The 27,010-nt window shown below is 38.7% G+C and overlaps 1 protein-coding gene across 1 annotated transcript in view; it reads left to right on the forward strand.

Annotated features, from left to right (window-relative positions):
* LOC110165247 (nucleolar protein 4-like) overlaps positions 1-21,662 on the forward strand; it is a 451,198-nt gene extending 429,536 nt beyond the window's left edge. Inside the window, 4 exon segments of the mRNA XM_055165659.1 lie at positions 6,031-6,219; positions 15,907-16,020; positions 19,540-19,750; positions 21,166-21,662. Of these exon segments, the coding sequence (XP_055021634.1) occupies positions 6,031-6,219; positions 15,907-16,020; positions 19,540-19,750; positions 21,166-21,401 (750 nt within the window). The 3' untranslated portion in view covers positions 21,402-21,662.
* The last annotated feature ends 5,348 nt before the right edge of the window (positions 21,663-27,010 follow it).

Genomic DNA, 27,010 nt, shown 5'->3' on the forward strand with positions numbered 1-27,010 from the left:
TGGACCTGGATCAGTCCTGGTTCAGTCCGTATGCGGTGCAAAAGTTCGGCATCGCAGTCACAGAAGTCACATAAACGGGAAACGGCCGTTATCCGTTTTTTCCATTCTTCATTTAAACACAAAATCGAAAACTGAAAAAACGAATCGTTATCTTTTTTCATTTTGGTTTTGGAGACAAATAACGAAGAAAACTGTTTTTTTTTTTTCGTTTTCTTATTTTTGGTTTTATATTGAAAAGCGAATGAACGAATGATACACGGATTTTAAAGCTGTTTATTTTTTTTTTTATTTTTTCATCTCTGTTGTTATAATGTTGTTTCTTCATCACAAACAGACCTGGAGTTGTTTAGTTTAGTTGTTGAGGGTGACTAGAATTTCACAATAAAATAAAATAAAAACTGGGACATCCCTGTTTTTTTTTTTGGCCTGACTGATGTGGATTTTTTTTGGATAAAATGTGCTTTGGAGCCAATATAATTCACTGTAAATCTTCAACTGATTTGATGAAGTAACAACATTATAACACGACTCAAATTTTGCATAATAAAAACCAGGACTAAACCAGAAGTAGCCGACATCAAACTGTGATAACTCGACCCAAAACCGGGACTAAACCAGGTCTAAACCGAGTCTAAAGAGTGAAGACAAACCCGTTTCCCCGGCAGCACACAGTCCATTCTCAAGTGTGACTTATGAAAATGAATATGGATCAATATCTCATCTAGAATCCGTACGTGTGCAGACTGGACAAAGACGGGCTTTTATTCCAAGGTTAGAAGCGGCACAAAGGAGAATCCGCCCGCCGACCGCAGGCTTTTCCGGTTCGAACCCCGTCTGAGCTCGTGCTGACGTTGTGTCCCTGGGCAAGACGTGTCGGACACAACGTCACAGTGTCTGGTTGTGTGACAAAATGTGGAATAAAAAAATGAAATGACAGAACTCCACACAAACACGTTTCTTTAAGACTTTATGAAGATGTGAGTCTGGTCATGGGCAGTGTTGGGAGTTTTACTTTTAAAATGTAATCCCCTACAGATTACAGATTACAGATTACATACACCAAAATGTAGTTTGTAACGGAATCCATTAAATTGCTTAAAGTGAGTAATGTAATCTGATTACTTTGGATTACTTGATTTGCTGTGGAGAAGCAAAGACGAGGAAATCTTCACTTAAGATGTTTTGTCTGATAAAAGAAAATGAAAAGACCAAACTTTACTGAACCAAATAAAATATGTTATTGATAAAAGAGGAGGCGACACGGTCCAAGCAGCCTGGTTTAGTCCTGGTTTAGTCCTGGTTTAGACCTGGTTTAGACCTGGTTTAGTCCTGGTTTAGACCTGGTTTAGACCTGGTTTAGTCCTGGTTTAGACCTGGTTTAGACCTGGTTTACTGGTTTAGACCTGGTTTACCTGGTTTACCTGGTTTAGACCTGGTTTAGTCCTGGTTTTAGACCTGGTTTAGACTGGTTTAGACCTGGTTTAGTCCTGGTTTAGACCTGGTTTAGACCTGGTTTAGTCCTGGTTTAGACCTGGTTTTAGACCTGGTTTACCTGGTTTACCTGGTTTAGTCCTGGTTTTAGACCTGGTTTAGACCTGGTTTACTGGTTTAGTCTGGTTTAGACCTGGTTTAGACCTGGTTTAGACCTGGTTTAGTCCTGGTTTAGTCCTGGTTTAGACCTGGTTTACCTGGTTTAGTCCTGGTTTAGTCCTGGTTTAGACCTGGTTTAGACCTGGTTTAGTCCTGGTTTAGAACCTGGTTTAGAGTTTAACCTGTTTGGTTTAGACTGGTTTCTGGTTTAGTCCTGGTTTAACCTGGTTTAGACCTGTTTAGACCTGGTTTAGTCCTGGTTTTTAGACCTGGTTTTAGACCTGGTTTAGTTTAGACCTGGTTTAGTCCTGGTTTAGTCCTGGTTTAGACCTGGTTTAGTCCTGGTTTAGTCCCGGTTTAGACCTGGTTTAGACCTGGTTTAGTCCTGGTTTAGACCTGGTTTAGACCTGGTTTAGACCTGGTTTAGACCTGGTTTAGACCTGGTTTAGTCCTGGTTTAGACCTGCTTTTAGTCCTGGTTTAGACCTGGTTTAGTCCTGGTTTAGACCTGTTTAGAACCTGGTTTAGACCTGGTTTACCTGGTTTAGACCTGGTTTAAACCTGGTTTAGTCCTGTTTAGTCCTGGTTTAGACCTGGTTTAGACCTGGTTTAGTCCTGGTTTAGTCCTGGTTTAGACCTGGTTTAGTCCTGGTTTAGACCTGGTTTAGTCCTGGTTTAGTCCTGGTTTTAGGCATGTTTTAGACATGTTTAGATCTGGTTTAGTCCTGGTTTAACCTGGTTTAGCCCTGGTTTATCCTGGTTTAGACCTGGTTTAGACCTGGTTTAGACCTGGTTTAGTCCTGGTTTAGACCTGGTTTACCTGGTTTAGACCTGGTTTACCTTTAGTAGCCTGGTTTAGTCCTGATTTAGTCCTGGTTTAGTCCTGGTTTAGTCCTGGTTTAGACTGGTTTAGACCTGGTTTAGTCCTGGTTTAGTCCTGGTTTAGTCTGGTTTTGCATGTTTTAGATCTGGTTTAGCCCTGGTTTAGTCCTGGTTAGACCTGGTTTAGACCTGCTTTAGTCCTGGTTTAGACCTGGTTTAGACCTGGTTTAGTCCTGGTTTAGACCTGGTTTAGACCTGGTTTAGACCTGTTTAGTCCTGGTTTAGTCCTGGTTTAGTCTTGGTTTAGACCTGGTTTAGACCTGGTTTAGTCCTGGTTTAGTCCTGGTTTAGACCTGGTTTTCCTGGTTTAGTCCTGGTTTAGTCCTGGTTTAGTCCTGGTTTAGCCCTGGTTTAGTCCTGGTTTAGACCTGGTTTAGACCTGGTTTAGTCCTGGTTTAGTCCTGGTTTAGACCTGGTTTAGTCCTGGTTTAGTCCTGGTTTAGTTTAGACCTGGTTTAGACCTGGTTTAGTCCTGGTTTAGTCCTGGTTTAGACCTGGTTTAGTCCTGGTTTAGACCTGTTTAGTTTAGTCCTGTTTAGTTTACCTGGTTTGACCTGGTTTAGTCCTGGTTTAGTCCTGGTTTAGACCTGGTTTAGTCCTGGTTTAGACCTGGTTAGTCCTGGTTTAGTCCTGGTTTAGACCTGGTTTAGTCCTGGTTTAGACCTGGTTTAGTCCTGGTTTAGTCCTGGTTTAGACCTGGTTTAGTCCTGGTTTAGACCTGGTTTAGTCCTGGTTTAGACCTGTTTAGTCCTGGTTTAGTCCTGGTTTAGACCTGGTTTAGTCCTGGTTTAGACCTGGTTTAGTCCTGGTTTAGTCCTGGTTTAGACCTGGTTTAGTCCTGGTTTAGACCTGGTTTAGTCCTGGTTTAGTGTCTCTGGCAATAAGTGGAATTACCAAAAAAAAAAAAAAAGGGATTTAGCTCCAAATGTGAAAACAGGAAAATACCTTCGTGTAATCTATTTATTTCAACCAAGTAACTGTAATCCAATTACCACTCACTGAAACAGTAACTGTAACTGAATACAGTTACTCATCATTTGTACTCTGATTACATAACTGTGGTACATGTAATCTGTTACTCCCAACACTGGTCATGGGTGAATCTGCCCGTTTTCAGGTGGGCGTGATTGACAGGTAGATTAACCAATCAGGGACAGGGTTTTGTGGACAATGGTGTACAGTATCTCTTGATGATAAATAAATAATTAATCAATGTGTGAAACCCGGTGAGTGTTTGGACTACAGACAAAGGTTTATTCTTGTCACAGCAGATGTGGACAGGGCCTCCTGACTTTCCTCTCTTCATCATTTGTCTCCAAAACCAAAATGAAAAAACTGATAATGATTCATTTTTTTCGATTTTGTGTTTAAATGAAAAATGGAAAAAATGGATATAGACTGTTTTTCCCGTTTACATGACTTAAACTGCGATGCTGGACTAAAACAGGACTGAACCAGGACTAAAACAAGACTGAACCAGGACTAAAACAAGACTAAACCAGGACTAAAACAAGACTGAACCAGGACTAAAACAAGACTAAACCAGGACTAAACCAGGACTAAACCAGGACTAAACCAGGACTGAACCAGGACTAAAACAAGACTGAACCAGGACTAAAACAGGACTAAACCAGGACTAAAACAGAACTAAACCAGGACTGAACCAGGACTAAAACAGGACTAAACCAGGACTAAAACACAGGACTGAACCAGGACTAAAAACAGGACTGAAACCAGGACTAAAACAAGACTGAACCAGGACTACAACAGGACTAAACCAGGACTAAAACAGGACTGAACCAGGACTAAAACAGGACTGAACCAGGACTAAAACAGGACTGAACCAGGACTAAAAACAAGACTGAACTGGGACTAAACCAGGACTGAACCAGGACTAAACCAGGACTAAACCAGGACTGAACCAGGACTAAACGAGGACTGAACCTGGACTAAACCAGGACTGAACCAGGACTAGACCAGGACTAAAACAAGACTGAACTGGGACTAAAACAGGACTGTGGAGATGGGCCCGGATGTGCGCCCGCATAGACTGTTGGATGATCAGGACTGAGTCCAGGACTGAGGCCAGGACCAGACCAGAACCGAGACCAGGACTAAGACCGGTTTAGTCCTGGATTAGACCTGGTTCAGTCCTGGTTCAGTCCTGGTTCAGTCCGGCATCTCAATTTAAGTCACGTAAACGGGAAACGGCCGTTATCCATTTTTTCCATTTTTCATTTAAACACAAAATCGGAAACTGAAAAAACAAATCCTTATCCGTTTTCTCATTTTGGTTTTGGAGACAAATAATGAAGAAAATAGTTGTTTTTTCGTTTACTTAATTTTTGTTTTATTTTGAAAAACAAATGAACGAATGACAAACAGATTAATGTAGATTCTGAGAAAAATGATGTCCACATATGTTTTATTAAACATTAAATTTATATTTTAACCATTTTGACTGAACACGATTAAGTCATAATTCAATAATAATTTGCAAAAACTATTTATTTTTTTTATTTTTTTTATAAATTCTAAACAAAATTTAAAAGGCAGTTTTTCATTCAAAACTGATCGACCATCTCCCAAAAGCAACTTTTACAGGCAAAATGTTCAAACCAGGGGTGTCAAACGTATGGCCCAGGGGCTGGATCTGGCCGTCCAATACCTTTAATCTGGCCCTCGGCAGATTTTCTACTAAAATATTTAAATTATATTATATTTTATTATATTATATTTTAAAACCTGTAGACAGAATTTGCAATTTTTCACACATCATTCACAGTCAAAACCTCTGATGTGCCACAGATGTGCAACTAGAAATAACAGATTTACAGTCACTCCCTTTGTGAGCAGGAGTAATGAACATGAATAAAACAAAACTGTGCTCAAAACTAAACACACAAACACTTGAATGACTTTGTGAAGACAACAGCTCCTCAGGATCTGGTGTCTGATGTTGATGCACTTGTTCATGTTCAAACATTGTGTTGAAATTGTATTTTTCTTAAAGTTTCAGGTTGTTCATAATATTATAATATTTAGTAAAAGAAAGAGTTCATCAATTAAAAAAGATTTCTGTAATAGATTTGTGTTTCTCTGCACAAATATTTTAAATTATTGTTATTTTTGGGGTTTATATGACATGAGTTTTCTGATCCAGACACTTTGGGATCAAAGTCGGTTGGATACGACCCCCAGAACAAAATGAGTTTAACACCCCTGATTTAAACTCTTGTCATGTGTTTTTTTCAGTCATGTGAAAGAGCAGCTCAAAAACTATTTACTAAGTGTCTGAACAACCCAAATATCATCAAAGTATATTTTTTTAAATGGAAAACGCCAGTACAAACATGTTCTGAGATGCATGGAAATCTGGTATTTGTTTAGAACTTCAGATTTTACTCTTAAATGTTGATGCTCCAGGAGGTGTTTGAGGTGAAGAACTTTGAACGTAACTCTGATCATGAAATATAACCGCAAATATAATCTCAGTGCACCACAAAACCCGACTAAAACCTGTTCATTCTCACTCCCGTGTGCGTCGTGTCCTCCTCAGATGTTCGTGCGTCTCTTCGTGGACGAGAACCTGGATCGCATGGTGCCCATCTCCAAACAGCCCAAGGAGAAGATCCAGGCCATCATCGAGTCGTGCTCCAGACAGTTCCCCGAGTTCCAGGAGAGGGCGCGCAAACGCATCCGCACCTACCTCAAGTCCTGCCGGCGCATGAAGAAGAACGGCATGGAGGTACGTCGCCGTCGCTCCGAAACGCCGTCTGAGCGGAAACTGTAAAAATAAACGGAAAGAACTCACACCAGACACAATGTTCCAGCTAATAACATCTATTTTCTCTCTTCTAATGTTGTTTGATTTCTCTTCATGTCACATAACAGATCTGATTTTGGCCAAGATTTGTAAGTTTTGTATTTTTGTACTAAACTCAAAGTGCTTCACTGGAAACAAAAACAACGCACAGAACTAAGGAACATAACTACATAAATGACAACTTAATTGTACAATTTCTGGAATGTTCTTAAATGTTTAAATGTGATTCAACTCTTGTATAACACTCACTTCATGAGAGTTTACCTGGTCTGCAAACTCGAAACTACATTCAGCATGATACTATATTCATAAAAAATAAAAAAATATACTTTGTCAAAGTATTTAAACAGATTTCATTTCACCAGATACAGTAGAGCCAAGTGTGCACCTGTTTTTACCTGTTGTTCACCTGTGTGCACCTAATTAATCTTTTTCCATTTAACTTATTCAACTCATTTAACTTATTCAACTTATTTATTTATTCAACTAATTTAGCTTATTATAATATAATAATATAATAATAAAACTCTTCCCCGTCAGTGTGTGTCCAGTATTTGTCATCTTGGTTACTTTCTCGTGTGCAGAGCTCCACATAAGTGTTTGTTTCTGTAGTGATTCTGTTATACATCGCATCTTGGAAAAAAAGACTGAAATATTTTAAAGGACTCGCCTGAGCAACATCCAGATTTCAGGGCAGTTTTGGTTCATAATCGAGTATAAAGCTCAGATAGTTTGTTGGGACATCGCAGGACTCCACACAGACGCATCAGCTGCATCTCACCTTCTCCCCGAAAGTCCGTCGCTATCGCTGTTTTTCACTTTATAATCAACTTCAACATCATCACTTTGAAATCTATAAAAGTCACTTTCTCTAAACTTATCCATAAAATACGTCCGCTCCTCATTATTTCTAAAACTGTGCGCCGCAGCGCCGCCATCTTTCCATTGCACGTGTTTCGTGTTGTGTTTTTTCCGGAAGCTACCATCGTCACTATTTCGATTAACTTCGGAAAAAATCGGCGAAAACATATCCTTGAATCCTATTGGTCAGTCTAGTGTGGGTTGTAGTGGCCCCCACCGATCACAGTCTCTGTTTACATGTGAAAAACCGAGCCATTTCTAAAGGTCGTCAAATCTCGTCTTTAGTGATACAGCGGAGGAGTCAAAAGTCGTCATTAAGGAAACAGGGGGGTCGTCAAATGTCGTCTTCATGGGGGAAAGAGTTAAAGGAATTTGCAGAGAACATTTTGTATGTGGAGCGACATCAAAGCAAAATCCCGATTCCTTCGCTCAACCTCGGTTATGAATTTAAAAAGTCAACGCCAAAGTGAAAGGCTCCAGCTGTTCACCAAGAAACACCTTCCACTGCAAAGAGACCAAGACGTGATGTTGCTGTAAAACCACAAGAACAAGAAAGTGCAGCTCAGTCTGTTTGTCTTCTGCTCCTCTACATTAACAAATGGGATTTTGTTTTGTCGTCGCTCCACATACAAAATATTCACTGCAAACTCAGGATGATTTAGGCAGACAAATGTTTCCTTTTGGTTCTTCCTGTGGATCAATCCTGCCCATCGCCTTCACCTTTCACTATTTTTCAATTCCGTTGGGAAGAGAAACAGTTTGAACAGAGGTTTGAGTCACACACATCTGATTCACTTTTGCATTTATGGAGTTTGCAAACAAATGTCTGGAGCCGTTTTCTGCTGTTAGGATCCAACAACCACAACAATTACAATGTCCGAATCCCAAAACTAAAATATGACAATATCAGAACCAGAAACAAAAGCGACAAGGTTCAAAAGACTTTGTCAAAACACTCATCCCACTGGGAAAACTACAGTGTTGGGAGTGTTACTTTTAAAATGTAATCCCCTACAGATTACAGATTACATATCCCAAAGTGTAGTTTGGAACATAATCCATTAAGGTACTTAAAGTAAGTAACGTAATCTGAATACTTTGGATGACTTGATATTGTCTTGCTTTTTAAAACGACATGGATGGAGCAGCCACATCCTGAAAATTCTTGTTTGTTCTGTTCAAATTGTCTGAGCCCAAGTCTCCATGAACAGACTTTTGTTTTACTGTAGAGAAGAAAAGACGAGGAAATCTTCACGAGATGTTTTATCTTCTAAAAGAAAATAAAAAGACCAGTCTTTCCTTAATTGTATTAAAAATAGAAATTATTTCTATATGAGATCACTGCTGCTTTAAACTCTGCTCACCCTACTGTTAGGAATCATATTTAGACCTGGTTTAGTCCTGGTTTTAGTCCTAGTTTAGTCCTAGTTTAGTTTTGGTTTAGTCCTAGTTTAGTCCTAGTTTAGTTGTGGTTTTAGTTCTGGTTTAGTCCTGGTTTAGTTTTACTTTAGTTCTGGTTTTAATCCTGGTTTTAGTCCTGGTTTAGTCTTGGTTTAGTCTTGGTTTAGTCCTAGTTTAGTTTTGGTTTAGTCCTGGTTTAGTCCTGGTTTAGTTTTAGTTTAGTTCTGGTTTTAATCCTGGTTTTAATCCTGGTTTTAGTCCTGGTTTAGTCTTGGTTTAGTTCTAGTTTAGTCCTGGTTTAGTTTTGGTTTAGTCCTGGTTTTAGTCCTGGTTTAGTTTTAGTTTAGTTCTAGTTTAGTTCTGGTTTTTCCTGGTTTTAATCCTGGTTTTAGTCCTGGTTTAGTCTTGGTTTAGTTCTAGTTTAGTCCTGGTTTAGTTTTGGTTTAGTCCTGGTTTTAGTCCTGGTTTAGTTTTAGTTTAGTTCTAGTTTAGTTCTGGTTTTAATCCTGGTTTTAGTCCTGGTTTAGTCTTGGTTTAGTTCTAGTTTAGTCCTGGTTTAGTTTTGGTTTAGTCCTGGTTTTAGTCCTGGTTTAGTTTTAGTTTAGTTCTAGTTTAGTTCTGGTTTTAATCCTGGTTTTAGTCCTGGTTTTAGTCCTGGTTTAGTTTTAGTTTAGTTCTAGTTTAGTTCTGGTTTTAATCCTGGTTTTAGTCCTGGTTTTAGTCCTGGTTTAGTTTTAGTTTAGTTCTAGTTTAGTTCTGGTTTTAATCCTGGTTTAGTCTGGTTTTAGTCCTGGTTTAGTTTTAGTTTAGTTCTAGTTTAGTTCTGGTTATTTTTTATCCTGGTTTTAGTCCTGGTTTTAGTCTTGGTTTAGTCCTAGTTTAGTTTTGGTTTAGTCCTGGTTTTAGTCCTGGTTTAGTTTTGGTTTAGTTCTAGTTTAGTTCTGGTTTAGTCCTGGTTTTAGTCCTAGTTTAGTTTTGGTTTAGTCCTGGTTTTAGTCCTGGTTTAGTTTTAGTTTAGTTCTAGTTTAGTTCTGGTTTTAATCCTGGTTTTAGTCCTGGTTTAGTCTTGGTTTAGTCTTGGTTTAGTCTTGGTTTAGTCTTGGTTTAGTTCTAGTTTAGTCCTGGTTTTAATTCTGGTTTAGTTCTCGTTTATATGTGAAAACAGGAAAACACCACCATGTAATCCATTTATTTCAACAAAGTAACTGTAATCCAATTCCCACTCACTGAAACAGTAACAGTAACTGAATACAGTTACTCATCATGTGTACTCTGATTACATAACTCTGGTACTTGCTCACCTTTTGAACTGCGCGATGACCAGAAGTCCGAGATTCTTGATGTGTGTATTGGACCTTTAAATTCTTATTATTTTCTTGCCTTGCCTGAAATGTTCCGTAGTGCGGCATTAAACAACCAATTTACACCTAAGATTGCACGTTTTTTCAAGGTATTTTCGGGCGATAACTGTTTTAAACGTTCGCAAAAGTAAAAAAAACGATGTATATACAGTGGAACAATAACACCTCCATGGAGACGAGCGTCTGCCAGACAAGTTCCGCAGTGCAGCTTTAACTTTAGATCTTCATTTAGCAGCGTGGAAAAGTCGAATCTAGTTTTGTAGTGATTTTTTTTATTTATTTATTTTTTTCTCCGACGCCATCTGCCGAAGCGCGAGTGACGCCTGACAAGCTTTTGTAAATAAATGTGTCGTAACCACGGCGACGGCACGCTCCAGTCATTTCGGTCGGGCGTAACGCGGCGGACCGGAGCGGCGCCGTTTAATACGACGACTAATGAAGACGGCGCACGGGCCTTCGCTCCTCCGCCGGTGCAGAATATGAACGCGGGGAAGTCATTACTCGCTCGGACTCGCCGCTGTACGAAACTGAAGAACATATGGTGGTTTTTAAATGTGTTTGTAGAGGAAGTAAGATGGAAGTGGTGTTGTTATCAGGTCTGGGGATCAATAAGATGTTGCCGATACGATACAAACCTCAATACACAGGTTTTTTCGATACAACTGGGTTAGTCCTGGTTTAGTCCTGGTTTAGTCCTGGTTTAGTCCTGGTTTTACCTGGTTTAGTTTCCTGGTTTAGTCCTGGTTTAGTCCTGGTTTAGTCCTGGTTTAGTCCTGGTTTAGTCCTGGTTTTAGTCCTGGTTTAGTCCTGGTTTAGTCCTGGTTTTATCCTGGTTTAGTCCTGGTTTAGTCCTGGTCCTTTTAGTCCTGGTTTAGTCCTTTAGTCCTGGTTTACCTGGTTTAGTCCTGGTTTAGTCCTGGTTTAGTCCTGGTTTAGTTTAGTCCTCCTGGTTTAGTCCTGGTTTAGTCCTAGTTTAGTCCTGGTTTAGTCCTGGTTTAGTCCTGGTTTAGTCCTGGTTTAGTCCTGGTTTAGTCCTGGTTTAGTGGTTTAGTTTAGTCCTGGTTTAGTCCTGGTTTAGTCCTGGTTTAGTCCTGGTTTAGTTTAGTTTACCTGGTTTAGTCCTGGTTTAGTTTAGTCCTAGTTTAGTCCTGGTTTAGTCCTGGTTTAGTCCTGGTTTAGTCCTGGTTTAGTCCTGGTTTAGTCCTGGTTTAGTCCTGGTTTAGTTTAGTCCTGGTTTAGTCCTAGTTTAGTCCTGGTTTAGTTTAGTCCTGGTTTAGTCCTGGTTTAGTCCTAGTTTAGTCCTGGTTTAGTCCTGGTTTAGTCCTGGTTTAGTTTAGTCCTGGTTTATTAGTCCTGGTTTAGTCCTTTTATTAGTCCTGGTTTAGTCCTGGTTTAGTCCGTTTATTAGTCCTGGTTTAGTCCTGGTTTAGTCCTGGTTTAGTCCTGGTTTAGTCCTAGTTTAGTCCTGGTTTAGTCCTATCCTGGTTTAGTTTAGTCCTGGTTTAAGTCCTGGTTTAGTTTAGTCCTGGTTTAGTCCTGGTTTAGTCCTGGTTTAGTCCTGGTTTAGTCCTAGTTTTAGTTTAGTCCTGGTTTAGTCCTGGTTTAGTCCTGGTTTAGTCCTGGTTTAGTTTAGTCCTGGTTTAGTCCTGGTTTAGTTTAGTCCTGGTTTAGTCCTGGTTTAGCCCAAAATGTGAAAACAGGAAAATACCTTTGTGTAATCCATTTATTTCAACAAAGTAACTGTAATCCAATTACCACTCACTGAAACAGTAACTGTAACTGAATACAGTTACTCATACTTTGTACTCTGATTACATAACTCTGGTACATGTAATCTGTTACTCCCCGACACTGACGATACGATAGGTTTTTCGATACAGTGCACTTTCGATTCAATACGATATATTTTAAATCGATTCGACACGGTTCTGTGAAAAACTAAGGCTAAATCATGGCTGTGATACTAAACGTTTACCGTAATGTTGGGAGTATAAGTCACATCATCCAAAAAATGTGTAATGAAGAAGAAAAAAAACACATGTAAGTTGCGCTCTTTGGATGAAATTTATCTAATCAAGAAGCGACATTTCATCTTAAAAGTCAAGTTGTAGTAAAAACAACAGAAGAGAGAACAACAGACTGTTAACGTCACATATGAACAGTTCTTCAGATAAACTAGAACATAAACAACAGAACAGAACAAGTTTAACAAACTCTCCATCTCACTCCAAATCACTAAATCCATTCAGTTCTTCATCCTCGGTGTCACTTCTGAACACTTCAGGATGGTTTCTCTGAAGTTCAGACTTTGTCCATCAGTGACAGGAAAGTTTCAGCATCCTCTCACAAGTTTCTTTCTCACTCCAAACTTTCTTTCTACTGCTCATCATTTTCTGCAGATTTCAGGACTTGCAGTTTGTAAATCTGCAGAATCTGATTTTGTTTTTGGTTGCATTTGTGTTCAGTCTTCTCAGTCGTTTGTTTAAATGTTAAATTGTTCAGTGGTGCAGAAGTAACGGTGCGATCGACTGACATGATACAGACAGAACAGAGGCTCTTTCTGCAGGAGACATGCGCAGTAGAGCCAAGTGACAGTGGTGCAGGAGGAACAGGAGCAGCAGATCCTCACACACAAGACTAGAGCCTCTCCACACTTCACTCAAACATTTTAATATATAAGTCACAGGAAACACCCAAACCATGAAAAAAGTGCCACTTATAGTCAGAAAAAAAAAAAACGGTTCTAAGTTTGTGCAGAGTTAATATGAAAAACACCTATTTTAGTCAAAACAGTGAAAATGTCAACACAATTTATAGCTTTTAGACAGAATAATTTAGTAAAACATACCTCAAAATACTCTTGGCAATATATTGATACTGTATCATCACATCAAACAACACGATATATCGATATTTCAATATTTTTGCACACCCTTAGTTGTTAGTTGTTAGTATTTTTATTAGGGGTGTCAAATTATCGCGTTAATTGCGATGAATTAATTACAGTCATATTTAGCGCGTTATGTTTTTTAATTGCGTTTAATCTCATTTTTAATCTCTAACTTTAGTGTTTCTGTCTGCGAGTTGCGTTTTGGACGAGTATTATTAAACGACAGTTTAAATTCATGTGTTGACTCTGGGACACACACACACACACACACACAAACACACACAAACACAAACACACACAAACACACACCTTCATCATCGTCATTAACCTGAGAACACACGGACCACGTTTCCTTCCGTAGTTACTGCGTGGACACTGACCTGCTCCCGTGAGCCGCGTGTGGATCGTGTTTTCTCGCGTACGCGGCGTAAACCGAGCTTCCTCCTGTGAACCTCTAAACCAGAACTAACACCAAGACTAAAACCAGGACTAATCCAGTCCAGGACTAAACTAGGACTAACCAGGTCAGGACTAAACCAGGTCTAAACCAGGTCTAAACCAGGACTAAACCAGACTAACACCAGGACTAAAACCAGGATTAATCCATTCCAGGACTAAAACTAGGACTAAAGCAGGTCTAAACCAGGACTAAACCAGGACTAAAACCAGTGATCTCATATATAAAGCATTTCTCTATCAATAATATTTTTAATATGGTTAAGGAAAGACTGGACTTTTTATTGTCTTTAAGTCGACAAAAGTTATTATGTTCAGATTTCCTCGTCTTTGCTACTTTACAGCAAACAGTTTCTTATTCATGGAGACTTGGGCTCAACAGACAATTTGGAGAGATTTGTTAAACAATAAATGACTTTATAAAGTCACTTTTTTAAATCTATATCAGTCTTTTGATCTGCCACAATAATGTAATAATGAATTTAAATGAAAATACCTCAAATTGAAGCTTTTCTCAGCAATTTTAGGTGAGATTAAAATGAGATTAATTAGATTAATTAATTACAGATCATAATTAATTAATCTCTCAATTTTTTTAATCGCATGACAGCACTAATTTTTATCAATGGAATATTTGCTGAAAAAATAAAAAGAAAAGAAAAGTAAGAAAAGTTGCACGGTGCAATTTTAAAACCAAAAGTGTAGCTTGACAAATGAACAAAACCCTTCGAAATGTGGTTCAAAATAAAATAAAAGAAGTTGCACCTTTCTGACCATATTGTGTTGACATTATTTTATTTTTAACCATCCAGAATTGTTTTCTAATAAAAAAAAAAAAAAAAAAAAAAAGTATTTATCCCACATCTGGATTGACTGTGAGGCTTTCTTGTATTTTCCGAATGGCTCTGCTGCCCTCTTTTGGTGAAACATAAAACTGCACAGTGCACAAGAAAGCGAATATTTTCTAAGCCGTTATTTTACTTCTGTCCATCTTTTGAACAAGACACATTAACAGCGTATTTATGAATAATTAATTAAAGCATTATTTTGTCACTGCAGCAATTTGAAATAACAGAAAGAACTACAAAGACCATGATCCTTTGCTGTTTTTAAACAATCAACATGAAGAATCACACTTTTAATCTTACTCCCTTGAATTGCAACAGATAATTAAATTAAATTAAAACTGTTAAAATTTGCTCTAACTTTTTGGTTGGGCGTCCGTTACCTGCTCGTTTCTATGGAGATAAAATTTTTCTCCCTGGAATGTTCCGCAGTGTGACATTAAACAGCTCTACTTTACATTTAATCAATTACAGGTGGTTTTAGATCTAAAAAATATCTAGAAAATACCAGGACTGAACCAGGACTGAACCAGGACTAAACCAGGACTAAACCAGGACTAAACCAGGACTAAACCAGGACTAAACCAGGACTAAACCAGGACTAAACCAGGACTAAACCAGGACTAAACCAGGACTAAACCAGGACTAAAACCAGGACTAAACCAGGACTAAACCAGGTCTAAACCAGGGTCTAAACCAGGACTAAACCAGGACTACTGAACCAGGACTAAACCAGGACTAAACCAGGACTAAACCAGGGACTAAACCAGGACTGAACCAGGACTAAACCAGGACTAAAACCAGGACTGACTAAACCAGGACTAAACCAGGACTAAACCAGGACTAAACCAGGTCTAAACCAGGACTAAACCAGGACTGAACCAGGACTAAACCAGGACTAAACCAGGACTAAACCAGGTCTAAACCAGGACTGAACCAGGACTAAACCAGGTCTAAACCAGGACTAAACCAGGACTAAACCAGGACTAAACCAGGACTGACTAAACCAGGACTAAACCAGGACTAAACCAGGACTGTCTAAACCAGGACTAAACCAGGACTAAACCAGGTCTAAACCAGGACTAAACCAGGCAGGACTAAACCAGGACTAAACCAGGACTAAACCAGGTCTAAACCAGGACTAAACCAGGACTAAACCAGGACTAAACCAGGTCTAAACCAGGTCTAAACCAGGACTAAACCAGGACTAAACCAGTCTAAACCAGGTCTAAACCAGGACTAAACCAGGACTAAACCAGGTCTAAACCAGGACTAAACCAGGACTAAACCAGGACTAAACCAGGACTAAACCAGGTCTAAACCAGGACTAAACCAGGTCTTAAACCAGGACTAAACCAGGTCTAAACCAGGTCTAAACCAGGTCTAAACCAGGACTAAACCAGGTCTAAACCAGGTCTAAACCAGGTCTAAACCAGGACTAAACCAGGTCTAAACCAGGTCTAAACCAGGACTAAACCAGGACGGAAAAACCCACCACTTCAGTCCAGGTTAAAAATACATTGTGACGCGCGTTACTCACGTTTGTACCGAGTATAATTTTTTTTCTGTAATGCCACATTACTGTGTTACAGCAAAAATCTCTTACGTTACTTTAATAACACGTTACTCCAAACACTGATGAAGATAAAGGTTTAATGCCATAGTGTGAAACATTCCAGACAAAACAATAACATCTCCAAAGAGAAAAGTATTTGACGGAGCAGCTACCAGAAAAGTTCCATAACGCACCTTTAATCTTACAGTTGTTCATGTTTTTTGTTGTGTTGTGTTGCAGACCCGGCCCACGCCTCCTCACCTGACCTCGGCCATGGCAGAGAACATCCTGGCGGCGGCGTGTGAGAGCGAGTCCCGCAACGCCGCCAAGAGGATGCGCCTGGAAACATATCACGTACGACACGTCCACAGTAAACTTAAATACAGTTTCTGGTAGTGACTCGGGACAACGCCTGTTATTTGTACCAGTTTTTAGACTTTTTAGGTTAATTCAGGGGTGAGAAATTCTTCTTTTTTTCATGGGGCCACATGAAAAACAGAAAATATTGTAGAGGTCAAAATGATTAACTCAGTTCTGCATAATATTAATTGTATTTCTTTATATAAAGCAATAAATAACATTGTTTTTAAGACAGGGGTGTCCAAACTTTTTTCATCAAGGGCCACATTTCTAAACACAGATGAAGCAGAGGGCCGATCGAGGCCCGTAGACTGATGCTCAACACAGTGAATAATTTAAATATGTGCAGGTTTATCACGTTAGAATGAGTCTTTATTCATGCTGAAATCCTCAAAACCACACACGAAATATTCAATCTTAGCTTTATCAAAGTAGACTTTCAAAAAACTTGCAGTAAAAAGTAAATTTTTAATTGATGTAAGGTCATTTGGGCCAAGTCACCTGGAAGCCTGAGGGCCAAGAAAAATGTGTCCGAGGGCTGCATTTCGCCCACGGGCCATAGTTTGGACATGCCTGTTTTAAGAGTTTATGTTTTGACTGAGCAAGGAAAAGTTGAGGTTGCCTTACAGAAAATGTCACCTAAAATAAAAGCATTGTAGTTTTAGTCCATGCATGAGGTAAAATGATAAAATATGTTCATTTTGTCTTTCCAAGTTATTGTAAAGGGACAAATCAGAGTGGAACAAAGGGCCACGTGTGGACAAGAGGGACTTAGTCATCATCTCTCTGCTATTTACAACTCCACACTCAGACTCAGACCTAATTAAAGACCTAAATCAAAACGACAAAAAATAATAGTGGTGTTCTGTGTGCTCAGAGGTGTGAAAGTGCAAATCTGGGGTGATTTTTGCTTTTGCTTATGTTTTATACCTGGATGTTTGACAGATTACACAGACAACAAAGCTACAGAATATATAATGTAGTTTAAACACAAACTCCAGACTCCAGGCACTCAAAGAAATCAAGATCACATGAGGAAAAATATAGTTAAAAGGCCTTTACTGAGGCTGTGTTCAGACTGCAGCCTGAAGTGACCCAAATCAGATTTCTTGGCCTCTATGTTCCTGTATCTGATCTTTTAATGACAGTCTGAACGACACAGATCCGATTTTTTCAAATGTGACCCAGGACACTTGGATATGTGCTCCTGAACCGATACATATCTGATCTTTTGACATGCGACTTCAGTCTGAACGGCCAAAGCTAAGTCACTATTCTGCGCTGAAGTAGGCGAAAATTGTTAACGAACTCCGTGTGACTGAAGTGAAGCACATCACCACTCACCACTCTTGGCTCCGTCTCCACATCCACACGTTCCTTTCCCAACGGACGTCGCTGCCGCTGCCCCACAAAACACCACGGCCAAAAACCTGGTCCTTCTCCTTCTCAATCTCCTCCTTAAAACAAGTAAGTTGTTCATGTTCCGGCTCCGGTACGAGAGGAACTTTAAAATCTCCAGGTGCTCGATGCTGCGTCCATGTTTGGACAACTTCTGTAAACACAGAGACGCTCGCTGCGGTTGACGTCGTCGTGTCTCCAGTGTCACATGTGGGACACTTTTGGGCCGTTTAATGTTCACACTGGAGTCACACACAAGTCGCAGTTAATTGGAAATGTGAACGACGTCGCAAAAACATCGGATTTCACAAAAAAATCGGAATTGAGCGTTAAGCCCTGCAGTCTGAACGTAGCATTAGTCTTATTTGGTCTCAACTGAGCCCTGATGAAGAAGAGTTTGGTCGAAACATGTTGGCTTTGGCATCTAAATAATAATGTAAATAAAAAAATTGTGATATTCTGTGTGAAAGTGTCCATCAGGGCTGATTTTTGCTTATGGATTATACCTGAACAACTCATAGACAAACCTACAGACTAGAAATTGTGATAATAGTTCTGGCATTTAATAATCTCTGTTTTCAAATGTATAGACGGATTATTTGTTAATGGACAAAGCGGATTGCAGAAGGCGTTGCTGTCTGTGCGGTGAACATGAAGTTACAACATTAAATAATGATGTTGTCAGTGCACTAAAACAGTTTATGACTGTGTGATAAAATGTTACGATGCTCAGTGAACATTAGTGAGTGTGATTCGTCTCAATGACCCGTATATGTTAAATGCAGGTGAGTGCGTAAATCACGAGAAGAAACGTCTTAGTAGAGGTCGTTCACATTTTCAGTTAAATGTGACTTGTATGTGATGTCCAGTATGAACTTTAAACGCCCCAAAAATGTCCCGCATGTGACACTGGAGACACGACGACGTCACACACAGCGAGCGTGTTCAGTGTTTATGGAAGTCGCCTAAACTCTGGGCTTGTCTCCCAAAATCTGGTCCAGTTGTTGGTAAAATGTTCAGGTTGCACGTCCACGACCACTTCGTTTGTTTGAGTCTTTAGCCTCCTTGTATTTGTCTCGCAGGATCTTTATTTTTTGTCGACACTGGAGCCAGGACCGTCCGTAGTCGCGCTCATTTCTCTGGCGATCGTTTCAAAAACCGTTCGTTTCTGATACTGAATACAGCGATCTCCCCGAATATGAATAAACTCTCTAACCTCGTTTTCCCTCCATTGACGAGACTCTGAGCCTGACGTGTTGGTGGATGAATGTGACCGTTCACACTGAAGTCACATGTCAAAAGATCAGATATGTATCGGTTTTAGGAGCACATATCCAAGGCTACGTTCAGACTGCAGGGCTTAACGCTCAATTTAGTTTTTTTTGTGAAATCCGATGTTTTTTCGAGGTCGTTCACATTTCCAATTAAATGTGACTTGTATGTGACTCCAGTGTGAACATTAAACGGCCCAAAAGTGTCCCACATGTGACACTGGAGACACGACGACGTCAACCGCAGCGAGCGTCTCTGTGTTTACGGAACGTTGTCCAAACATGGACGCAGCATCGAGCACCTGGAGATTTTAAAGTTCCTCTCGTACCGGAGCCAGAACATGAACAACTTACTTGTTTTAAGGAGGAGATTGAGAAGGAGAAGGACGAGGTTTTTGGCCGTGGTGTTTTGTGGGACAGTGTCTGTTGAAAGGAACGTGTGGATGTGGAGACGGAGCCAAGAGTGGTGGGATAGAGATGTGCTTCTCTTCAGTGACACGGAGTTTATTAACAATTTTTGTATGACGAGAAGAACGTTTGTGTACATTTGTAGCTTGTTGATAACGTGTAGGTGGATGAATGCGCTTTGACCGTTCAGACTGAAGTCACATGTCAAAAGATCAGATATTTATCAGTTTTAGGAGCACATATCCAAGTGTCCTGGGTCATTAAAAGTTCAGATACAGGAGTACAGGGGCCAAAAAATCTGATTTGGGTCACTTCAGGCTGCAGTCTGAACGTAGCCCTTTTTTGTAAGTTCATCAAGTTGATTTTACAAACGCCTCTCTGACATCTTTGCTTTTGTTCTTGTTTTAAATCTTCCCTGACGTTCTTGTCGTTCCAGGAGGACCTCTCTCTGGAGAAGCCGTCCGCGGGGGCCCTGAGGGAGCCCGCGTCCTTGGCCCACTCCGCCTACTCTCTGGCCGCCTCCGCCTTCTCGTCCCAGGACAGTCAGCTCTACATCAACGGGGCGGGGCTCAGCTACGGGTACCGCACCTACCCCACCGTGGGCACCATCACGCACCCGGTCTCCCTCACCACCGCTCAGACCAACGGTGAGCACGCGAGAGAAGGTTTCAGTCCAAAGAAAGGATGACTAAAGGAATAAATAAATAAACTAAATAATAACTAAATAATAAAATAATAACAATAAAATGATCCAAAATAAAACTAAATAAGAAATTAATAAATAATAAACTAAATAATAAATAATAAAATAGTAAGTAATAAAAAATAATAAACAATAAAATAATAAAATAAAATGATCCAAAATAAAACTAAATAATAAAAGAAAAACTAAATAATAAATTGTAAAATAAACAATAAAATAAATAATAAAATAAAATGATCCAAAATAAAACTAAATAAGAAATTAATAAATAATAAACTAAATAATAAATAATAAAATAGTAAGTAATAAAATAATAAACAATAAAATAATAAAATAAAATGATCCAAAATAAAACTAAATAAGAAAATAAGAAATAAGAAACTAAATAATAAAATAATAAATTGTAAAATAAACAATAAAATAAATAATAAAATAAAATGATCCAAAATAAAACTAAATAATACAATAAAAAAATAATAAACTAAATAATAAATAATAAAATAAATAAACAATAAAATAATAAAATAAAATGATCCAAAATAAAACTAAATAAGAAATTAATAAATAATAAACTAAAAATAATAAATCATAAAATAGTAAGTAATAAAATAATAAACAATAAAATAATAAAATAAAATGATCCAAAATAAAACTAAATAAGAAAATAAGAAACTAAATAATAAATAATAAATTGTAAAATAAACAATAAAATAAATAATAAAATAAAATGATCCAAAATAAAACTAAATAATACAATAAAAAAAATAATAAACTAAATAAAAATAATAAAAAAATAAAATAAAATAAAATAATAAAATAAAATGATCCAAAATAAAACTAAATAATAAAATAATAAATAAGAAACTAAATAATAAAATAATAAATTGTAAAATAAACAATAAAATGAATAATAAAATAAAAATGATCAAAAAATAAATAAATAATACAATAAAAAAAATAATAAACTAAATAATAAATAATAATAAAATAATAATAATAAAATAAAATGATATAAAATAAAACTAAATAATAAAGTAATAAGCTAAATTAAAAAAATAATAAATAATAAAATAAATAAAAAATAAATAAAAATAATAAAAAATAAAATAATAAAATTAAATGATATAAAATAAACCTAAATAATAAAATAATAAAAACTAAATAATAAATTATAAAGTAAATAATAAAATAACTAATCCTGTGTGTCTATTCACACAGGATTAGTTTTACCTGTGGATCTTTGGTGATTTGTGTTTGTAAAAATTCCACTGCAAATTACCTACGATATTTTTCCAAACACACACACACACACACACACACACAATAGTTCTTCTTTAATCCTCTTCTGTGTCTCTTCAGGACCCACAGACCTCAGCATGAAGTCTCTGTCCTCCACCCTGACCAACTCCCACGGCGCCAACAGCCTCGGGGGGCGGAGCAACAGCGGCGCGGCGGGAGGGGGCGGGGCTTCCACTCAGCTGAGCCAACCGGAGATCACGGCCGTGCGTCAGCTGATCGCCGGGTACCGGGAGTCCGCCGCGTTCCTCCTCCGCTCCGCCGACGAGCTGGAGAACCTCATCCTCCAACAAAACTGAAGATTTTCTGGACGGATTTTGGGGAATTTTACGTTTCTGTCTTTTTTTTTCCTCCTTACGACCGAGTGACGGAACAGGACCAAGAAGGAGCGAATCATTTTTAATCAACGAAGAAAAAAAAAAAATCCGCGATCGAACTTTTGACGTCTCCTCTCGCCTCACAATCAAAACTGCATCGCGTCGCCGGGTGCAGAGAGGCGTTGTCGTGGAGAACGCGATTTCTTAATCAAAAACTTTTCACTGTGGAGGGCTTTGATTGACGGACGCCCTGACCAACGCCATCCTTGTGATTCTTTCGATTTTAAAAATAATAATAATAAAAAAAATCAACACGACTCCCGACGTTTTTGGAGTGATTTCATTTGGGAGTTTTTTTCGGTTTTTTTTTTTTTTTTTTTTTTTTACGTCTTTTTTCCCAGTTGACTGAAGAAAAGCAAAGACTTCTTGTAACACAAATGGGATTAAGGATTTTTGTTTCGCCGAAGGTAAAAAAGGACATTTGGTTGTGCTCGCTTGTACATAAGCTGTGTGTCCAATAGCACTTTTCCTATCACCAACTCACCCCTCCCTCCTAACGCTAACCCAGGGAGCTACTAATTATGACTTAAAGGTCCCATATTGTGCTGAACTGGCCTTTTATTAACCTTTATTAACTTTCAGTCCCGCGTTTTACCTCGTCCAAGCCGCTGTACCTGGTTTCTATGTCTTTAAAACCTGCTTTAAAGTCTTAAAACAGAACTTTGAAACAGTCGCGGTGGTCCAAAGTTATTCCTCACTTACTTTCTGTGTTCTGTACATCGTTGTTTTTTACCGTGATGAGTTTATAAAAGCTTTTCACAACCTTCAGAGACCAGAAAAGAGTTTCAGAGTCACAGTAAAGTAAAACTAACAACAACTGGCATGCGAATTCGGATTTCCTGATGCTTGAACAACAAAAATGCTTTAGAATTAGATACAGACAGCACTTATATATATTATTATACATTATTATATTTTTCAGACTATAATTCGCTCTGGAGTATGAGTCGCACCAGTCAAAAAATGTGTAATGAAGAAGAAAAAAACATATATAAGTTGCACTTTTTGGGAAAATGTATTTTATAAAATCAGAGACCAAGAACAGACATTTCCTGTTGAAAGTCAAGTTGTAGTAAAAACATCACATATGAACAGTTCTTCAGATAAACTATAACATAAACAACAGAACAGAACAAGTTTAACAAACTATATATACCAGACATGTCAAACTCAGGCCCGGGGGCCAAATTTGACCCGTGGTAAAATTATATTTGGCCCGCGAGATCATATCAAATATGTTTTAGAGCTGCCCGCTGCCTGCAGATCGACTATAGAGACATTATTTATTTTAAATATTGTTATTATTTTATATTCTGTTTGTTCTGGATTCAGTGTTTAAGCAAAACTATTATTAAACATTTATTTTAATAAGAAAAGGTTTAACATTACAAATCTCAAAAGAAGAGAAATTTTCAATAAATATTTAGTCTGGCCCACGACTTAGTCCCAGTTTTTAATTTTGGCCTCTGTGAATTTGAGTTTGACACCCCTGGTATTTACATGTCTGATCTTTTGACATGTGACTTCAGTGTGAACGGTCAGGTCACATTCATCCCACCTACACGTCAGGCTCAGAGTCTCGTCAATGGAGGGAAAGTGAGGTTAGTGGGTTTATTAATATTTGGGGGGGATCACTGTATTCAGGACAAACTGGAGGCGTCTTATCTGAACCGGGCAGTTTTTGAAATGACTGTCCTGGCTCCAATGTCAACGAAAAATAAAGATCCTGTGAGTCAAATACAAGGAGGATAAAGACTCAAACAAACAAAGCGCCGTTTGGACCTGAACATTTTACCAACAACTGGACCAAATTTTGGGAGACAAGCTCAGAGTTTAGGCGACTTCCATAAACACAGAGACGCTCACTGTGTGTGAGGTTGTCATGTCCTCCAGTGCACATGCGGGACACTTTTGGGGCGTTTAAAGTTCACACTGGATTCACACACAAGTCACATTTAATTGGAAATATGAACGACCTCGCAAAAATATCGGATTTCACAAAAAAATACGAACGTAGCCATAAAGAGATTCAAACAGAACTTTATTCCAACCATTAAACAAAAATGAGATTTACGCGCAAGGAGTTCATTTTTTGGGACAGTCTTTAATGAAAAATAACCAACAAATGTGCAAATTAGACAACCTTTGACCTTTCATGGATTCTTTAAGTTACTGAATCGCCATCAAAACAGATTTTCGTTGAATATATGGTAAAAAAAAAAATCAGGTACGAAGCATCGTTACTTCATCATCCATACAATTTCAACTGGTACTTACGGAAGCCGAGAGGCGTCACAACAAACGCAAACGCCGCAACAAATACAAATGCGACAACACGACAAAAAAGCCACAACGAATCAAAAAAAGCCACAACGGAAATGACCGCGGGACTCTATTTTAATGCAAATGTCGCAACAAATACAAACGCCACAACACAAACGCAAAAGGCACAACACATTAAAAAGCCACAACACATTAAAAAGCCACAACGGAAATGACCGCGGGACTCTATTTTCCGACGGACCGATCAAGCGGCAAGTGAAGAAGAAGAACTACAACGTGAAACGAATAATGATAAAACAATAAATTACTTTTACTTACGTTTCCAACTTCTCCGTTCCTTTACTTCTTCTTTCTTCTTCACTTGCCGCTTGATCGGTCGGTCGGAAAATAGAGTCCTGCAGTCACGTCTGTTGTGGCTTTTTGATGTGTTGTGGCTTTTTAATGTGTTGTGGCTTTTTAATGTGTTTCGGCATTTACGTTTGTGTTGTGGCGTTTGTTTTTGTTGCAGCGTTTGTGTTAAAATCGAGTCCCGCGGTCACTTCCGTTGTGGCTTTTTTTGGTTCGTTGTGGCTTTTTTGTCGTGTTGTCGCATTTGTATTTGTTGCGGCGTTTGCGTTTGTTGTGACGCCTCTCGGCTTCCGTAGGTACTAACGCGAAAAACGTGAATCGCTATCGTCGTGAGCCTCATTTTGAAACCACGCGACTCAGTTTAACCAGCAGGGGGCGCTGGGAGTACAGAAGTCAAGCCATTTTTCTATGCACTGAAATCAGGGTTAGATATTTTTCCATAAACGTACATGATTTAAAGTTAAACGACGTGAAATAACAAAATAAAAGTGTCCGAACTTTTTTAAAATTTTGATTTATTTAGATTTTTTCTTTTAAAAGCCAGATTAAAGCACAATATGGGAACTTTTTTTTACCTTGCTTACTTATGCATCGAAAACTACCAGGAAATACCTCAGATGAAACCTGCCAATTTCATTTTCAGCGATTTTCGAAGAAGGCCGTTTTTTTTGTTTTTGTTTTTTTGGACGCCTTCGAGGTTTTTTGCAGGAGAGGGGGGAGGGGACGAATCAAAAACGTGCGCAAGATTTGTTTTCGTTTTTTTACGTTGGCGTATTTGTTGTATATATTTAATTTTTGGGTGTCGATTGGAAAATTTCTCAGCGACAAAAAAACTTACCTCCTGCTCGGAATTTTTCAGCCAACAAAACCTCAGCTTCGCCTCTTCGACCATTGGACCTAAACTTTTTTCGTGGACCTAAAGCCCCGCCCACCTGGAAAAAAGGGGGAGGGGCCTCTGCTCTCAAGTCTTAACTGTGTTCTTTGTCTGTTGAACTTTAAAAAAAAAATTGCCATTATTTGTCGTTCTTAATGCTATCTTCTGATTATAATGTTTGAACTTTTCATGCTGCTGCTGCTATTTTTGAGAAACGTTTTTTGGAATTTCCTGGACCTTCTTCTGCCATACACAACGTCAACCTCAAAACGGGGCGGTTTACGAAAACTTCGCCACCGATTCAGACATAGCCAAATCGACCAACCTCCTCCTCCTTCTTCGCCGAATAAAGCCAACCTGATTATCTTAGCCTAGCGGTTTTCTCTGTTTCTTTCGTTTGTACGTCGTGGATTCCTTTGCGTCGCTTTGTTTTCGTTCGGAGGTTGCGGGAAAAGAAATTAGAGTCATGTACGATTAAAAAGAGACGGTATGGTGCGAAAAAAAACGGTTTCTGCGTGAGTTAAAACGGCTTGAATTAAGAATCTTGGTTTGAGTAGTTTTGAATCCGTGTGTCGTTCGTTCATTTGTTTTTCAAAATAAAAGCAAAAATAAGAAAAGTTAAAAAAAAAAAATTTTTTTTTTCATTAATTGTCTCCAAAACCAAAATGAAAAAACGGATAATGATTCCTTTTTTTCAGTTTTCGATTTTGTGTTTCCGAGATTTAAACTGTGATGCCGGACTGAACCGTTTCAGTCCTGGTCTGGTCCCGGTCTCGGTCCAGGTCTTGGTGCCGGTCCTGGTCCCGGTCTGGTCCAGGTCTCAACCTCGGTCTTGGTCTCAGTCCCGGTCTCAATCACGGTCTGGTCCTGGTCTGGTCCCAGCCTCAGTCCTGGTCCTGTTCCCAGTCTCAGTTCTGGTCTCAGTCCTGGTCTGGTCCTGGTCTCAGTCCTGGTCTGGTCCTGGTCTGGTCCTGTTCCCGGCCTCAGTCCTGATCTCAGTCCCTGTCTCAGTCCTGGTCTGGTTCTGGTTTGGTCCCAGACCTGGTTTAGTCCTGGTTCAGTTCCTGGTTCTGTCTGGCATTGCAGTTTAAGTCTTGGAAACGGGAAACCGTCGTTATCTGTTTTTTTTTGTTTTTTTTTTAAGTTTTGAAAACAAATAATGAAGAAAATAGTTGTTTGTTCGTTTTCTTATTTTTGATTTTATTTTGAAAAACAAATGAATGAATGACACACGGATTGAATCAACCTTCTGACTGTGAGCTTGGTCGCCTCCACAGATCTGACCTGTAACTCGGCCTGGTTTGGTCTCCATGAAGATACAAAGCTTTAATGCCATACTGTGGAACATTTCAGGCAAAGCCTGATCTCCATGGAGAAAAGCAAGTGGCAAACTGTCCTGAAGAAAAGTTACACAACTCTATTTAACTTTTTAGCTCTAAATACTAAAGAGAGGCTTGCATCCTGACTGAGTGAGCTTGCATTTCCACAAACCTGACTCGTATAAGACCTGGACGAGGGTCTCCTGCTGCTTGTTTCCATGGCGACGCTGTTATTTTGGCTATAATGTTCGTTTATGAGCTGGTTGCAAGAAATCAGGAGAATAATTCATATTATCTAGACCAGTGGTCACCAACCTGATTCTGGTTTAGTTCTGGGTTAGTCCTGGTTTTAGTTTTAGTTTAGTTCTGATTTTAGTTCTGGTTTAGTTCTGCTTTAGCTCTGGCTTAGTCCTGGTTTAGTCCTGGATTTAGTCCTGGATTTAGTCCTGGTTTAGTTCTGGTTTAGGCTTGGTTTTACTTTTGGTTTCATTCTAATTTTAGTTCTGGTTTAATTCTGGTTTAGTTCTGGTTTTAGCTCTGATTTAGTCCTGATTTAGTCCTGGTTTAGTCCTGGTTTAGTTCTGGTTTAGTTCTGGTTTACTTATAGTTTTAGTTTTGATTTAATTCTGGTTTAGTCCTGGTTTCTAGCTCTGACTTAGTCCTGGTTTAGTCCTGGTTTACCCCTGATCTAGACCACATTAGTAGAC

The sequence above is a fragment of the Boleophthalmus pectinirostris genome, unplaced genomic scaffold, assembly GCF_026225935.1.
Source record: "Boleophthalmus pectinirostris isolate CB_2022bp ecotype Guang Dong unplaced genomic scaffold, ASM2622593v1 HiC_scaffold_8, whole genome shotgun sequence".
In the NCBI taxonomy this organism is placed as follows: domain Eukaryota; kingdom Metazoa; phylum Chordata; class Actinopteri; order Gobiiformes; family Gobiidae; genus Boleophthalmus; species Boleophthalmus pectinirostris.